This window comes from Sus scrofa, chromosome 2, assembly GCF_000003025.6.
Source record: "Sus scrofa isolate TJ Tabasco breed Duroc chromosome 2, Sscrofa11.1, whole genome shotgun sequence".
Classification (NCBI taxonomy): domain Eukaryota; kingdom Metazoa; phylum Chordata; class Mammalia; order Artiodactyla; family Suidae; genus Sus; species Sus scrofa.
Genome location: NC_010444.4, coordinates 14,241,356 through 14,259,687, shown reverse-complemented (window position 1 = coordinate 14,259,687; position 18,332 = coordinate 14,241,356). Strand labels below are relative to the sequence as shown.

Sequence of the window (18,332 nt, the reverse complement as noted above, 5' to 3'; positions counted from 1 at the left end):
TTTGCATTTGAGGATTCTGGGTACAACCGATTAAAATGAATTCGGTCACATTCCTTTTTTTCTCCATTTTTGTGGTATGGTTGAAAGAATGCTTTACCTAAAAAAAATAAAAGAAAGGAAAAATGAACCACAAAAGGATGAAATACTTTAAAACTCTGCCTTTTAACAGTACTCTTATAATTTCTCAGATGATTCCTTCTCTTGTCAAAACTGTCTAGGAAGTGCTACCTCAAAATTTCTCTGAGTTAACTCTCTTAGGTTATTTTTTTAATTCTGGACTCAAAATTATTTTTATAAGACATATGAAAACCAGAAGAAAGAAACTACATCTCCTTCTGTCTTTGTAATCACCAAAACTCCCTTGACTATCAATGTAATGGAATAACGTAGTGATTAGAAGTTATAATTTTGGAGACGAACAAGACTTTAAAATGCATTTGTGAAGTAACCAGAAAAAAAAGATAAAATGGTTTGCATTTTATAAGCATATAAAAATAAAGTAGCTAAAAATTAGTGAATGTTACTCAATTCGTATTTAAAGATGCTAGGTTTTATACGTGCCATTTAAGAATAAAATTCAAATTTTAAAAATTTCTTATAAAATTTAATATAGGTTTTGTCTATTGACAAAGAGGTGATGCAGAAATAAATTATTATACTTAGACTTTTACTCCCAAATGAGAGATTATGTGTAAACTTTATTTTTTTAATATTTTCAAAATCTATAGTTTTTATTATTAATTTTATGGTCAGAAAATATAATTTCCATGTTTTGTCTGAGACTCCTCAAGTTGAAATACTGAAGTTTTAAAGTGATTGGGATAGGTATGGGAAAACAAACATAGGGAAGTGGACATTAGCACATTGTGAGATCCAAAAAATATTCTCTGGATATAATTCAGTTAGTTGCGCTAATGTATTGAGGAACTTGTTGTTATCAGGTCACCCAATGGACATAGAGTGAGGGCTTGACTGGGTAACAAGGGCTTGAGAAGATCAGGGCAGAGGGTGAGGCTGCCCTGATTGCCCCATGGATCCCTTATAATCATCCTAAATCCCATCTTTAGTCTACCAAAGATTATTGATGTCTGATTTTAACTTATACAATTTATACTGACAGCCAATAAGTCAAGCCTGGATAATCAAGTAGGTCAGTGGAATGCAAAGTCTATTTCCATTTACCTGATGAGGAGATACACATAGTATTCAAACTTTAAGGTAGAATATTAAACTAAATATTGTCAGTATTAATTTTCACTTTTCCTAAACCTAAGATTCCATTACTCTCTTTCTGCTTATGCATTCTGAAAACCACAAGGCAGTGAAGTGTAAAATGAATTCTCTTGTTACATGTAGTCAATAATAAGGCACATGGAAAGGAAACCTCTTCTGGGTGATCCCACAAGGGCTTCATTGAGATGCTAGCATTAGGGTTCCAAGCCCCAGGAGAGGGGTCCCCTTTCTGGACAGTCCATTGCATCAAAGAATCCTTCCAGGAACAATAACACTGAAGAAGAAAGTTGAGTGCACTTCTAAGTGCCAGACCTCCTCTAGAGAAGATGACCCCTGGGAGAATCAACAACCGAAAATCAGACAAAAATCCCAATCTTGATTTATTCATCCTCATGATTTCACTTATTATTTCAGATTCTTGCAAACCTTGAGGCGGTTAGAATATGTTTTTAAAACAGTTCTCTTGCACTGTTTCAATGGCTCCTTTCGTCCCACGCAACACAAAAATGAACCAAACAAAACAACTTGGTCTATGTCAGAATCAATGACTTTGATGGCCTTTGTTAATTGAGAGACCCAAGCACGGGATTATTTTCTTTTTCATCTTAGTCCAAAGACCAGTAGAGTGCCTGTTACCATTTAAATCCTCTAATATCCATACTTCTCCAAAAAAAAGGACAAATGGACAAAAGATATGATATAACAAAATAATCTTTTTTTTTTTTTTTTTTGGCCATGGCTGCAGCCTCAATCCCATGCTCCAGCAGTGATACAAGCCACTGCAGTGACAATGCTACATCCTTAACCAACAGCACCCCAAGAGAACAGCAGCAAGATAATCTTGATATTCCACAAAAAGGCATTCAGACTGCAATTGAGAGGCAAGAACCGCAGCAGACAAACTTCTCCCTAAGCAAAGAAACCTTTGTTGCTGTCCATATTCCATATACTCAAACACTGTGAAATGCAAACTTTAAGTATAAATCTGCTTTTTCTCATTTCTGTGGAGTGCAGAGATGAATTTTTTTACACCATGTAGTTGCTATGATACATGTTCATTGTGGTTGAATTTTGCACTGTACTAGGCACTATACCAAGTACTTTACATGCATTACTTCATGGAGTCTTCAAAGCAATCCTATGAGGTTGTACACTCTTGCCTGTACTTTAAAGGAAAGGAAATTGTGGTCACAAGAAGATAAATGTCTTGCCCAAAGTCATAATGATAAACTAATAGAGAAGACTACATTCAAATTCAGGATGCCTGTCTCTAGTTCTTTGGTGCTCAGTGCCTTGCCAGTAGAAACACAGTTTCCTTCTGGGAATCAACAATGCCAGAATTTTAAGAACAATCCTATGAGGTTGTCACAATATTATCTTTATTTTAAAGGGAAGGGCATCAGTGACTAGAAGTTAAATGACTTGCCCTAGACATGACAATAAAAAAGACAAGATAAATAGAGGAGACTATATTCAAAATCATTGTCTCTTTCTAGCTCTTTGAACTTATTGTCTCTCCAGTGTACATCCAGTTTAGAAATCAGCAATGCCAGAGTTTGGAAAAACCACCACAAATGACCATGCATGATCCATGGCAGTTCTTTTGCTAACCTATGAAATGGAATGTAAATTTGTTGTAACCAATGAACTGGAATGAAATGGAATGTAACATCTGTAACTTATCAAATGTTGATGAGTTCAAGGGTCTATTGGACAAGACCTAGAATTTTGTACACAAAAAACCTAGCACTTTGTATTTGATCATCTCAAATGCTCTTTAAAGATAGGGGAACTGGGGTCCAAGGAGGAAATTGATCAGTAGTAGAAACTGGTCAGTAGTACACAAGAATCCAAGTCTTCTGCTGGCCAAAACTGATTTTATTTTCCCACTATCACATCTTATCTCCCTTCAGATGCCTTAAGACCAGTGTATATAAGGGGAAAAAGAGAATTAACTTTTATGTCCTACATTCAGAAATATCTTTCTGAACTCTCAGGAAAAGGACTGTCTGAGGTCAGGGATGCAGAAATGCAGCCATATTGCTGAGACCCCACTGACTGCAGCAGAAATAAGATCTTGTCTTGTTAGACCAACATCCACGAAGGTCTGAATAGAATCAGAATAAAATAGTCCTTGAGCCTGGAGTATAGTAAAGATACCAAACCACAGCAGAGGGTTTTTTTTTCTTTCTTTTATTTTATTTTATTTTATTTTTTTGCTTTGTTAGGGCCACAAACATGGCATATGGAAGTGTCCAGGCTGGGGTCAACTCAGAACTGGGCCTACACCACAGCCCCAGCAACCCCAGATTGGAGCCATGTCTGTGACCTACACTATAGCTTACAGCAATGCGAGATCCTTAACCCTCTGAGTGTGGCCAGGGATCAAACATGCATCTTCATGGATATTAGTCAGGTTCATTACTGATGAACCACAACAGAAAATCCTGCCCCCCTTTTTTTAATGCTATATTTTAATCCATTTCCTTTTTGGGATCTCAGTTTTTGAGCTGAATTCTTCCTTTGAAAAATAGAATCCAAATGCTCTCCTTCTTCTCTCTCCCATGTTGACCTGGAAATTGACTGAGGAATCTGTAAAGCCTAAACCAATTCCTGATTAGCCATAGATAAATCCATATAGAGTAAGGAGAACAAATATTTCTGCAAAATATCCTAAAACATCTCAAAGTATCTCCCATCAAATATCAGAAAGTTATGCTTTAATGATTTTAACTACAAAACCCTGGAAGAAAATGAAAAGGTGAAAACTGGGTCAAAAGTCAGCAATTCTAGGTAACTCACCATGGTGACATCTGTAGCTAAGGAGAATTTCTAATGTATCCAGGAATAAGAAATAACCATTACATTTAAAATCTTATCAAGTGTATTCCTCAAGTCTCCACTGACTGGATAGAGCTACAGGAAGCAGAGAGTATTAAGGTGTCACAAGATTATTTAAATGGACTCAGCAAGTATTTTCAAAGTCCCAATGCTTTGGAAATTCAAGTCAAAGGAAAAGAAACATCCATGTTGAATTTGAAACCCAAAGTCCCTATGTGCTAATGGAATTTTTCTGATATTTAGCACCTAGGCTGTGGTCATAGAAAAAGGGACACAACTATCTCTATTATTTAATAAGCCCTTCTTACTCAGCTCTCAAAATAAGAAAACAGCTTTTTTAGAAATCTTAGTGGTTAGGGAGACTACCGACAATGTCAAAGGACCCATTTGTCTATCTAAGGTGTTACCCTCTCAGGAATTAATTGTCTTTGGGTTTTTTTTTTTTAAGATTTTGCCTTAGAAGAAGGTATTCAGGAGACTCTATCCATGAACAACACATCTTCACCTGATTTGTTTATTTCCCTGCACTTTAATGTCCTAACAGCCCGCATTCCTGGTTTGGAAAACCATGTGAGAAAGCACTCCTTACATAAGCCCTTGGGTATCATGAACTGAGACATCAAGGATTGCAAAAGCTGTGTGAACAACCCCATGTGGTTTCATCCAGGGGGCATACCCCTGAGAGTTGTTCCTCACTGATTGATGCCACCAAAAGAGGGTGAGGTCCTGAGTCAGTCTCTCAACTCTACTCTAAACACATCAGGGTAAACTCTATTCTTAGGACAGAACCACATGACTTGTCATATTTTCAGGAAGTGTGCTATCTAGAATTGGAGACCAAATTCTAGTGCCAACATTTCTGGTGTAGAAATAGAGAAGATAGATTTTATGCCTTCCCATGGACTTTTTTAGACTTTTAGGGATTCTACTGGCCATTCAATGAAATCTACCTGGGGAAACAGAGTTCTTCAAATTTCTTCACACATCAATAATATCCTCAGGACAGTGGAACACATATTGTAGCGAGTATTCTACAGCCTAGAGGAGAGGGTATAAGGCACATGTTATATGAATTGATGAAGCTATTCTATTTAAATATGGGGTTAAGTGGTGAATAAAGAACTGGAAAAAAATAGAAATAATAACACCCGTCATTACTGTGTACTAGGTCCTTTATTCAATCAACAGAGTATATCATTATAATTGATTTTCACATATTGAACCAACTTTGCATTATTGGGATAAATCTCACGCATTCTTGGTCTATAATCTTTCTCAGCATTTGCTCTATTCCCTTTATTATATTTTGTTGAGAATTTTGTGTCTATAAGAGTCATTGGCTATGCATTTCTTGTCTTATATCTTTGTCTAGTTTTGAAATCACGGTTATATTGTTCTTATAGAATGAATGTGGAAGTATTCCCTAGAGTTCTTTTTTTGGAATAGTTTGGATAGGATTGGTGTTAATTCTTCCTTAAATGTTTGATAAATTTTACCAGTGAGTCCTTTTTGGCCTGGGTTTTCCTTTGTAGAAAGTTTTTTTTATTAATAATTCAATCTTTATTTGTTGGAATTATATTCATATAGAATAAAATAAATCTCACCATTACTTCACACCATACACAGAAAGTAACAAGAAAATTTTTTGAATGAGAAATAAATGTGTTAATGGTAACTAAATTAATAGAAATTCTATTTTGAGGAGTTCCCATTGTGGTGGAGTGGTTAACGAATCTGACTAGGAACCATGAGGTTGCAGGTTCGGTCCCTGGTCTTGCTCAGTGGGTTAAGGATGTGGCTTGGATCCTGCATTACTGTGGCTCTGGCGTAGGCCAGTGGCTACAGCTCTGATTAGACCCCTAGCCTGGGAACCTCCATATGCCACAGGAGCAGCCCTAGAAAAGGCAAAAAGACAAAAAAAATTCTATTTCGACCTTGAGGCAGACCAGTGTTTTTCAGATATGACACAATAAGCATGAACCCTGAGAAAAATGAAAAGTTAAAATTGGTCAAACCTTGGCTCATCAGGTGAAACTATGTTTAAAAATGAAAATGCCAATAGCAGATATTGACAGAACATTGTAAATAAACTATGATAGAAAAAAACAAAAATCTTTTAAAAAAAAGAAAATGCAAGCCATAGACACAGAGACTTGGAGAACATTTTACACATGTGCCATTTAACTATATGGCTAAGAACCTGTGTCTAGAATATATAGAATACTTACAACTCAGGAATTAAAAAAAAAACAGCCCATATTTTTAAACTGTGCAAAGAACTTAAACAGTAACATCACAAAAGAAGATACACAAAAGGCCAATAAGAAGATGAAAACTATGTTCAACATCATTAGTGATCACAGAGATACAAATTGAAACTGCATACTACATACCCTCATGCAGAGCTACAATGAAAATAATTAACACTACCAGGTCACAGGGATATGGAATGTCTGATTTCCATTTCTTCATATGGCTTCAGATATCTCTCCACATGTTTTTAATGCTGCCCAGAATTCCACAATGATCAGTTCATGAATCCCAGAAGTAACTGTAATCTGGGTTCCTGAACATTTGCATTCCCTTCTAAGAAATATGAAAAACAACTTTTTAATTTTTTAGATTTTATTGACTTTTTAAATCATTTATTTTTATATATGTATTCTACTGTAGAGCATGGAAACACAGTTACATATACTTGTATACATATTGTTGGTTTACAATGTGGTATTAACTTCTGCTACACAGCAAAGTGATTCAGTTATACATATACACATATCCATTCTCATATAAACTATCACAGAATATTGAGTAGATTTCCCTGTGCTATAGAGCAGGTCCCCATTGACCACCCATTCCATAAGCAATAGATGGATTGGCAGCTTGGGAAAAACAACTTTTGAGTCAAGAACTTCAAAATGGCTGCCATTAATTTTATGCCATTGCTGATCGAGCTTTCGAGCAGTCATTAGTGGGCATCCAGAAAAAGTTTAATATTCAAGGTAAAATAGAAGCTCTTTCTGTGATACAATTCAATCAGGAAACTACATCACCATTTGAAACTGACAGTGCTACTGCCCTGAACTTAGCCAGAACCCAGGTTGGGACTTGAACCCATGTTCCAGGACTAAAATCCAGCCTAAACACAGATTGGAATTATCCCCACAGCTTTAAAGTAGAATCACTCACCCTGCATCTGGACTACTGAGGTTCAGGTTCTTCATGCCTCTGCACAGAAGGAATTCAGCAAGAGACAAAGTAATAGGCAAGAAATAGATTTATTAAGATAGGATGATCATGAGAGATTCAAGCAGGCAGGCAAGGAGTCTCTGCCTCAAGGATTTGGTGGGCTACAGTGTTTTTCACCCAAAGGAAGTGGGGGTTGGAAAAATGCTGCCTCTTTCTCTTTCTTCGAGTAGCAGCTCCTCCTTGGTGTCTGGTCATGGTGCTCATGTAACTAAGCAGATAGGCAGTCCTCAAACTCCTGCCCTTGGTCTGAATCTGAATGCAGACCTCACCCAATGACCTGAGGTTTATCTCATGCCTCCACAAGTCAAGCAAGCCTGCCTTGTTCTGATGGCCTTCTTGAGCAGTTAGTAACTTACAGTGATCTCCCAAAGTCCCCTAGGCACTCCTCTATATCTACAGTCCTTTTTGGGGGATTTCTATAATCACCTCCATCCCTATCATTTCCATACACTGCAATTTTGCCACCTTGCTGTGCACATGACATTCAGTTTTCTTTTTTTTTTTTTAAAGTTATAGCAGTTGTTGAAATAGTTTTTTTTTTTTTTATTATTTTCCCACTGTACAGCAAGGGGGTCAGGTCATCCTTAGATGTATACATTGCAGTTACAGTTTTTTCCCCCACCCTTGCTTCTGTTGCAACATGAGTATCTAGACAAAGTTCTCAATGCTATTCAGCAGGATCTCCTTATAAATCTATTCTAGGTTGTGTCTGATAAGCCCAAGCTCCCGATCCCTCCCACTCCCTCCCCCTCCCATCAGGCAGCCACAAGTCTCTTCTCCAAGTCCATGATTTTCTTTTCTGAGGAGATGTTCATTTGTGCTGGATATTAGATTCCAGTTATAAGTGATATCTTAAGGTATTTGTCTTTGTCTTTCTGGCTCATTTCACTCAGTATGAGATTCTCTAGTTCCATCCATGTTGCTGCAAATGGCATTATGTCATCCTTTTTTATGGCTGAGTAGTATTCCATTGTGTATATATACCACATCTTCCGAATCCAATCATCTGTCGATGGACATTTGGATTGTTTCCATGTCCTGGCTATTGTGAATAGGGCTGCAATGAACATGCGGGTGCATGTGTCTCTTTTAAGTAGAGCTTTGTCCGGATAGATGCCCAAGAATGGGATTGCAGGGTCATATGGAAGTTCTATGTATAGATTTCTAAGGTATCTCCAAACTGTTCTCCATAGTGGCTGTACCAGTTTACATTCCCACCAGCAGTGCAGGAGGGTTCCCTTTTCTCCACAGCCCCTCCAGCACTTGCCATTTGTGGATTTATTAATGATGGCCATTCTGACTGGTGTGAGGTGGTATCTCATGGTAGTTTTGATTTGCATTTCTCTTATAGTCAGCGATGTTGAGCATTTTTTCATGTGTTTGTTGGCCATCTGTATATCTTCTTTGGAGAAATGTCTGTTCAGGTCTTTTGCCCATTTTTCCATTGATTGATTGGCTTTTTTGCTGTTGAGTTGTATAAGTTGCTTGTATATTCTAGAGATTAAGCCCTTGTCTGTTGCATCATTTGAAACTATTTTCTCCTATTCTGAAAGTTGTGTTTTTGTTTTCTTTTGGGTTTCCTTTGCTGTGCAAAAGCTTTTCAGTTTGATGAGGTCCCATGGGTTTATTTTTGCTCTAATTTCTATTGCTTTGGGAGACTGACCTGAGAAAATATTCATGATGTTGATGTCAGAGAGTGTTTTGCCTATGTTTTCTTCTAGGAGTTTGATGGTGTCCTGTCGTATATTGAAGTCTTTCAGCCATTTGGAGTTTATTTTTGTGCATGGTGTGAGGGTGTGTTCTAGTTTCATTGCTTTGCATGCAGCTGTCCAGGTTTCCCAGCAATGCTTGCTGAATAGACTTTCTTTTTCCCATTTGATGTTCCTGCCTCCCTTGTCAAAGATTAATTGACCATAGGTGTCAGGGTTTATTTCCGGAGTCTCTATTCTGTTCCATTGGTCTGTCTGTTTGTTTTGATACCAGTACCACACTGTTTTGATGACTGTGGCTTTGTAGTATTTCTTGAAGTCTGGGAGAGTTATGCCTCCTGCTTGGTTTTTGTTTCTCAGGATTGCTTTGGCGATTCTGGGTCTTTTGTGGTTCCATATAAATGTTTGGATTGTTTGTTCTAGTTCTGTGAACAATGTCCTGGGTAATTTGATAGGGATTGCATTGAATCTGTAGATTGCTTTGGGTAGGATGGCCATTTTCACAATATTGATTTTTCCAATCCAGGAACATGGAATATCTTTCCATTTCTTTACATCTTCTTTGATTTCTTTGATTAAAGTTTTATAGTTCTCGGCATATAGGTCCTTTACCTCTTTGGTCAGGTGTATTCCGAGGTATTTGATTTTGTGAGGTGCAATTTTAAAAGGTATCATTTTTTTGTATTCCTTTTCTAATGTTTCATTGCTGGTATACAGAAATGCAACTGACTTCTGAATGTTAATCTTATATCCTGCCACTTTGCTGAATTTATTAATCAGTTCAAGGAGTTTTGGGGTTGAGTCCTTAGGGTTTTCTAGGTATAGTATCATATCATCTGCATACAGTGACAGTTTGATCTCTTCTCTTCCTATATGGATGCCTTTGATTTCTTTTGTTTGTCTAATTGCTGTGGCTAAGACTTCCAAAATGATGTTGAAGAGCAGTGGTGAGAGTGGGCATCCCTGTCTTGTTCCAGATTTGAGTGAGAAGGCTTTCAGTTTTTCCCCATTGAGGATTATATTTGCTGTGGGTTTATCATAAATGGCTTTGATTATATTCAGGGATGTTCCCTCTATACCCACTTTGGCGAGGGTCTTGATCATGAATGGATGTTGAACTTTGTCAAATGCTTTTTCTGCGTCTATTGAGATGATCATATGATTTTTGACTTTTTTTTTGTTAGTGTGGTGTATGATGCTGATTGATTTGCGTATGTTGAACCATCCTTGTGAACCTGGGATGAACCCAACCTGGTCATGGTGTATAATTTTTTTGATATGTTGTTGGATTCGGTTGGCTAAGATTTTGTTGAGAATTTTTGCATCTATATTCATCAATGATATTGGGCGATAGTTTTCTTTTTTGGTGGTATCTCTGGTTTTGGAATGAGGGTGATGGTGGCCTCATAGAATGTCTTTGGGAGTATTCCTTCTTCTTCAACCTTTTGAAAGAGTTTAAGGAGGATGGGCACCAATTCCTCTTTTTATGTTTGATAGAATTCACCTGTGAAGCCATCTGGTCCTGGACTTTTATTTGTAGGGAGTGATTTTATGACCTCTTCAATTTCATTTCTAGTGATCGGTCTGTTCAGTTGGTCTGTTTCTGCTTGATTCAGTTTTGGCAAGCTGTAAGATTCTAGAAAATTGTCCATTTCTTCCAGATTGTCAAACTTGTTGCCATACAGTTGTTCATAGTATTCTCTTATGTTTTTTTGTATTTCTGCTGTATCCGTTGTGATTTCTCCTTTTTCATTTATAATTTTGGTGATTTGGGTTCTTTCTCTCCTCTTTTTAGTGAGTCTGGCCAGGGGTTTGTCAATTTTGTTGACCTTTTCAAAGAACCAGCTCTTGGTTTTCTTAATTGTCTCTATTGTTTTTTGAGTCTCTATTTTATTGATTTCTTCTTTGATCTTTATAATTTCCTTCCTTCTGCTGACTTTAGGTCTTTTTTGTTCTTCTTTTTCTAATTCGTTTAGGTGGAGGGTTAAGTTGTCAATTTGGGATCTTTCTTCTTTTTTGAGAAAGGCCTGGATTGCTATAAATTTCCCTCTGAGCACTGCTTTCGCAGCATCCCATAGATTTTGAGAGGTTGTGTCTTCATTATCATTTGTTTCAAGGTAGTTTTTAATTTCCTTCTTGATTTCCTCATTGACCCATTGGTTTTTTAGTAGCATGTTGTTTAGTCTCCATGGAGTAGGTTTTTTCTCTTTCCTTTTCCCATGGTTGGTTTCTAATTTCATGGCATTGTGGTCAGAGAAGATACTTGAGATAATTTCTACGCTCCTAAATTTATTGAGATTCGCTTTGTGTCCCAATATGTGGTCGATTCTTGAGAATGTTCCATGAGCATTTGAGAAGAATGTGTATTCTGCTTTTTTTGGATGTAGTGTCCTGAAGATATCAATGAAGTCTACCTTTTCTATGGTTTCCTTTAGGATCTCTGTTGCTTTATTGGTTTTCTGTCTAGAGGATCTGTCCATTGATGTGAGGGGAGTATTTAGGTCTCCTGCTATGATTGTATTCTCATCAATATCTCCCTTTATGTCTGTTAATATTTGTTGTATGTATTTGGGTGCTCCTGTATTTGGGGCATATATGTTGATGATAGTAACATCCTCTCCTTGGATGGATCCCTTAATCATGAAATAGTGTCCTTCTTTGTCTTTCTTTATGTCTTTTGTTTTAAAGTCTATTTTGTCTGATATGAGCGTTGCGACTCCTGCTTTTCTGTCATGTCTATTGGCGTGAAATATTTTTCCCCACCCTTTCACTTTCAATCTATATGTATCTTTTGTCCTAAGGTGAGTTTCTTGTAGGCAGCATATTGAAGGTTTTTGCCTTTTTATCCACTCAGCCACTCTGTGTCTTTTGATTGGGGCATTCAGCCCATTGACATTTAAGGTGATAATTGATAGATGATTATTTATTGCCATTTGAACCTCGTGTTCCAGTTGATTCTATGGTTCTCCATTCTTCCTTTATTTTTTTTTTTTTTTGGTTGGATGGTCTCCTGTTATTATCTGCTTGAGTGTTTTTTTTTTTCATTTTTTGCAAATGCAATATTTGGTTTTGGCTTGTGGTTGCCCTGTTTTTTAAGTCTGCTAACCCCTTCCCATAAATGTGTGTTTTAGCCTGATGGTCCTGTAAGTTCAAACACTTCATTACTATATTAAAATTAAGAAGAGAAACATACATATAAACAAAAAGGGTTATTTACCTCCTGACATCCCTTGCCCACATTTTATGGTTTTGATGAGTCTTTTTTATTTTTTCTTTTTAATTTTATTTTGTTTGAAGCATGTTCATGATTAAATCTGTATGCTGGCTTATTTGAGTGACTGCTCTCTGATTGTGGTTTCCTCAGTCCTAGTTCTTCCTCTTCCTCTTTTTTTTTTTTTCTTTTCTATTTTCTTCCCTTTCCTTCCTTTCTTTTTGGTTTAGAGAAGCCCTTTCAATATTTCCTTTAACCTGGGTTTTGTGTTGCTGTATTCTTTAAGTTTTTGTTTGTTGGGAAAAATTTTTATTTCCCCTTCTATTTTAAATGATATTCTTGCTGGATAGAGTATTCTAGGTTGCATATTTTTTCCTTTGAGCACTTTAAATATCTCTTGCCATTCCCTCCTGGCCTGGAGTGTTTCTGTAGAGAAATCAGCTGATATTCTTATGGAGGTTCCCTTGTAGGTAACATTCTGTTTTTCTCTTGCTGCCTTGAGGATCCTCTCTTTATCACTAACTTTTGCCATTTTTATTATGATGTGTCTTGGTGTGGGTCTGTTTGGGTTCAATTTGTTTGGGGCCCTCTGTGCTTCTTGTATCTTGAATCCAGTATCCTTTAGATTTGGGAAGTTTCCAGCAATAATTTCTTCAAATATATTTTCCATTCCCTTATCTTTTTCTACTCCTTCTGGAATTCCTATTATGCATAGATTGGCCCGCTTTATATTATCCCATAGGTCTCTTATATTGCTTTCCAGTTTTTTGATTCGGTTTTCTGTCTGTTGACCAGATTGAGTGATTTCCATTATTCTATCTTCCATATCACTGATTCGTTCTTCTGCATTATTCATTCTGGTTTTTACTGCCCCTAGTTCAGTTTGCATCTCTGCAAAACATTCAGTTTTCTTAACGGTCCAGGCTTAGATAGAGAAAGGGGCTCTTGGTTAGGTTAGGTTACATGTGTAGAGATAATCCTCTTCCCATTCAAGAATGGGTGTTTCTGAACAGATCTCTGCAGATACTTGCTTCTAAAACAAACCTTTCCATCAAAGCTGATAATTAATTCCTAGGAGAGAAAGCAGCAGCCATGAGACAAAGTCCCCAAAGCTTATGGAAATCTTTTTAAATGTCTTCTTGACAAGGGCAAGGTGAAAATGAGTTTGATTGCCATTCATCTCTCCAGAACCAGCTTCATCATGGACAGAGTGAACTTTTTGACCTCTACACTATCTGCCTCTTGCTCCACAGAACCAGACCCATTTATTTAAGATCACTTCTTCATAGCCTTTCAAGAGAACCCATTCTAAATGCAAAAATGATCCTGAATGATGTTTCCAACAGAGTTTCTGTGAAGAACTTTTGAAGCTTTAGGAACGGTGGGAAGATTTAGGCTTATAAGAACTCTTCCTTTTTGAAACAAGTTTATTGATGTATACTTGACATGCCAAAAACATGGCACATATTCAGTGTATATGATTTCTTAATAATTGTTTATTTGATAGTGAATTATATGAATAAGCTCTTCCCAAGTCTGACATATATTTGATATTTAGAATGACTTATTACAAGAAGCTGCCAGTTTGAAAAAAAATTGGTTTTGACCACCCCAAAACATCAAGACCATCTAAGACAACTAAGGTAAGTTTTTCAATAGTGCTGACCCTAAAGATTGTTCCTTAAAACACACAGGGCTCATTTTTCAATACTTTTCAGGTATAGTGATAGAGTATTTCATCCTCTTTCCAACTGCTGAAAAGATCATTTACAATTAATAATAACCTTAATTTCACAGTTGAAAATTTTGAGGCTCATAGAAATAAAGCCAATGATAAGACCCACCTCTCTGATATCAGACACCATATTCTGCCATTAGATACCTCATCATTCAACTATTATAGGTAGTCTACTCCTGGGGTTCCTGTGTTTGCTTTCTACCCCTTTACTGGACTTCAGGCATTTCATCCAAGACTCACAAAGGTCTTTAGTAGAATAACATCCAAGATTCCTCTTATTCAAATTCCTATCCATCCTTTCACTCATATTCTCAACAACCTTCCATGGCTCCTCATTTCCTAGATACTAAAGCAAAAATTCTGCAGCTGTGCAATGATAAATCTTTATGCCCAACTTCTACCTGCTTTTCAGAGTTGGGTACCAATATGTGTGCTGTGTGCTATGTACTATGTCAAATTAAACTCAGTCCTTCGTGATGATGAAATGTACACAGGTGGCCTCCTGAGAGTGTGTTTAGAAAACTTACTCATATCTATAGTCTTAAGAAAGACTTTACCTGGGAGATAATTTAAATAATCTTTATGAACTCACAATCTTTATTTCCAACACACACAAATACACACACACACACACACTAAAAGAATTCAAGACTTGGGAGTTCCTGTTGTGGCAGAGTGGAAGGGAATCTTGAGGATGCGGGTTTGATCCCTGGCCCTTCTCAGTGGGTTAAGGATCTGGTGTTGCCATGAGCTGTGATGTAGGTCACAGACATGGCTTGGAGCTGGCATTGCTGTGGCATTGGGTGGCAGCTGCAGATCCAATATTACCCCTAGACTGGGAACTTCCATATGCCACAGGTACAGCCCTAAAAAACAAACAAACAAAGAAAAAGTATCCAAGACTTAATAGAATTTAGAGATTTAATATATGGTATAATGGGAAGTGTACCAAAGTCAAGGTGGCATTCATAAAAATGGTTTTCTTTTCAGGTAATGCAATTAACCATCATACGAAATCCATGGAGAATAGGAACAATGTGACAGAGTTTGTTCTCCTGGGGCTCACACAGAATCCAGAGATGCAGAAACTCTTATCTGCTGTGTTTTTTGTCATCTATATTATCACTATGGTAGGAAATGTGCTCATCGTGATCACTATCACTGCCAGCCCATCCCTGGGGTCCCCCATGTACTTTTTCCTGGCCCATCTCTCCTTCATTGATGCCTGCTATTCCTCTGTCAGTACCCCCAAAATGATTATAGATTCACTCCATGGAAAGAAGACCGTCCTGTTTGAGGAGTGTATGACCCAAATCTTTGGGGAACATTTCTTTGGAGGTGCTGAGGTCATCCTGCTGACTGTGATGGCCTATGACCGCTATGTGGCCATCTGCAAGCCTTTGCACTACATGACCATCATGAATCGGCGAGTGTGTGGCCTGCTGTTGGGAGTGTCGTGGGTGGGAGGCTTTCTTCATGCAACCATACAGATCCTCTTCATCTCCAGATTACCCTTCTGTGGTCCTAACGTCATAGATCACTTTATGTGTGATCTGAACCCTTTGCTGGATCTTGCCTGCACTGATACCCACACTCTGGGGCTCTTTGTTGCTGCCAACAGTGGTCTCATCTGTCTTTTAAACTTCCTTCTCCTGCTGGTCTCCTATGTGGTCATTCTGCGCTCCCTAAGGACCTATAGCTTGGAGGCGAGGCACAAAGCCCTCTCCACCTGCATCTCCCACATCACAGTGGTTGTCTTATTCTTTGTGCCTTGTATATTTGTGTACCTGAGACCTGCAGGTACTTTATCAATTGACAAAGCAGTTGCTTTATTCTACACTACCATAACCCTCATGTTAAATCCCTTAATCTATACCTTGAGAAATGCCCAGATGAAAAATGCCATTAGGAAATTGTGTGGCAGGAAAGCGATCTTAGGTGACAAATAAAGATGACTTGGGCCCAACATTGATTTACCTGAGGCTATGGCCAATAGACTGTCTCAGCAGGGAATATTTACGGGATAAAGAAATCAACTAACTGTTAGGAATCATAGCCCCTGCACTGAGTGGTGCAGAAATAGGTACAAGAAAATAACACAATGTGGGGCCACTCTTTTCATATTTAGAAAATTCTACCAAAATGGGATTTTGTTTTACTAGATTCAAGCAGATACCTGGATTCATAAGCTTGCCTTCTAATAACAAATTAAATAACAAATTAAATTTTCCGTTATTGGGCAGCATTCTCTGTAATAATCCAAGGAAGTATACAGTTACTATTGTTATTTTTCAAGTGAGAAAACTAGTATCAAGGGGAAGATATCAAAAAAGATACACTGGAGAGCCAGGAAACTGAGTGATTTCCTACCTCATGCCCTCAACTGTCAAGCAATGATGATAGCAAAGTCATATAACTATACTAGTTATCCTTTATTGAGACAGGGCCTGTGCTGAACACAATGTACATATTCATTTATTATCTCTCACTAAAAATTGAGTGATCTTTCTGTAATAACTGTGCTTGTGTGAGTGCCTGTAACATTAGAGTAAGTAACTATTTTTGGGCTATAAAAGCATTGGCCCTACTTATCTCTGAGGGTTAGATATTGAAGATTATATAGACCATCTCCACATTACCTTGTAGGCTTCAGGACCATCATGTATTGTTCATATCACCCATGCTATGTAGGTAACACATCAGAAAGAGTAAAGATTCAAAAAAACGGTTTCATATCAGAAAGGGATTTAAATATAAACTACTTGCCTGCAACATAACAATCGTTTCTACAAGGTAGCAAAATAGCAGGTGCATGATCAATATTAAATGAATGAGTCAAAGTACAAAGGAAAATGAATGACTTCAATAATTTTAAAAAAATGCAAAAATGTAGTCCTGAAGGCCAGGGCATTATTTCCTACTTTTGCCTGATTCAACTCTAGGGACAATTTTGGCTATACCTCTTGGGGGAACTATACTTTGTTTTTGTTACTGCTTACACTGAAGAGGAGGTAAAAGAGACTGAAATTACAATTCTCAGCATATGAGTAAGTAGTTTAGCTTGATATGCTCCCTGTCCTCAGCAAGATTTCATTATCTTCTTAATAGGAGCTGTTTCTGTTATATTTTCTCAATGTGATTACTTTTTAGAAACATTTCATTATTAAAAGCTATTTGTAAAAATACACATCTCTGTCTACATACAAACAATTTCAGGATAAATACATTCCTTTTTTCCCTTTTGTCATTAATTCATTAATGACAAATATTAAATATTAAATGACAAATATTAAATATTTCTGAGCACAAGGAATGTATCAGACATGTTGCTGGGCTTCAGTGGTGAATAAAAAGAGATCTGGAGTCTGCCTTCAACGAGCTTAGGAACCATTGAAAAACTCCCAGGAGGGAGTAGAAAATTACAGCACAGTGTTATAAATGATAAAACAATGTATCACAGGGAACTATGAAACCATGTTGGAGGGACGCACATCAGGGAAAGATTTCTGGATGAAAAGGCACCAAAAATGGGACACAATGGATGAAAAGGAGTAAGATGGCAAAGTGAAGAGGCATGAGGCTGGAAGAGAGAGTCCTAGAAGATGGAATTGAAGTAGCAATGTACAATTGAATTATGTGTTTCTGATACTCAGAAAGATATGTCAGACAAATGTAGAAATCTCGAGCATATTAGATGGCAGTTAGGAGTTCGTGTCATGGCTCAATGGTTAGCAAATCCGACTAGGAACCATGAGGTTGTGGGTTTGATCCCTGGCCTTGCTCAGTGGGTTAAGGATCCAGGATTGCCATGAGCTGTGTTGTAGGTTGCAGATGTGGCTCAGATCCTGAGTTGCTGTGGTTCTGGCATAGGCCAGCAGCTACAGCTCCAATTGGACCCCTAGCCTGGGAACCTCCATATGCCATGGGTGTGGCCCTGAAAAGACAAGAGATGAAAAAAAGAAAAAGAAAAAGAAACAAAAAGATGGCAATAAAGCCAAAAGAGTGGAAGACATCACCTATAGAAGGTGTAATTCAGTGGTCTCTCAAAAGGTCATAGCCATTTTGACATGTCTAAGAAAACAAACAAAAAAAATTGATTCTAAAATAGAACTCCTAAAAATGTCAATTGCTATATTACTAGGAATTCACTAGGATGCCAAATTCACAAAATAAAAATAGGCTACAAAAAAAAATCAACCCTGTATCAGAGTTTTTGTCTGCAAATCTACAAATTGAGTGTTAATGGGTAAATGTCCTTAATTTCTCCAAAACAACTTTCAGTTTTATAGCATCCAAATGGGAACTAAAATATGAGAATAAAATGAATACATTTTGATATGCAAAGGCTCAA

General features: G+C 37.4%; 1 protein-coding gene across 1 annotated transcript in view; it reads left to right on the top strand.

Annotated features, from left to right (window-relative positions):
* Nucleotides 1-17,179, top strand: part of LOC110259269 (olfactory receptor 4C46-like) — a 65,808-nt gene extending 48,629 nt beyond the window's left edge. The window contains exon 2 of the mRNA XM_021083051.1: nt 14,972-17,179. Coding sequence (XP_020938710.1) covers nt 14,972-15,930 — 959 coding nt within the window. The 3' untranslated portion in view covers nt 15,931-17,179. The remainder of the gene's footprint in view (nt 1-14,971) is intronic.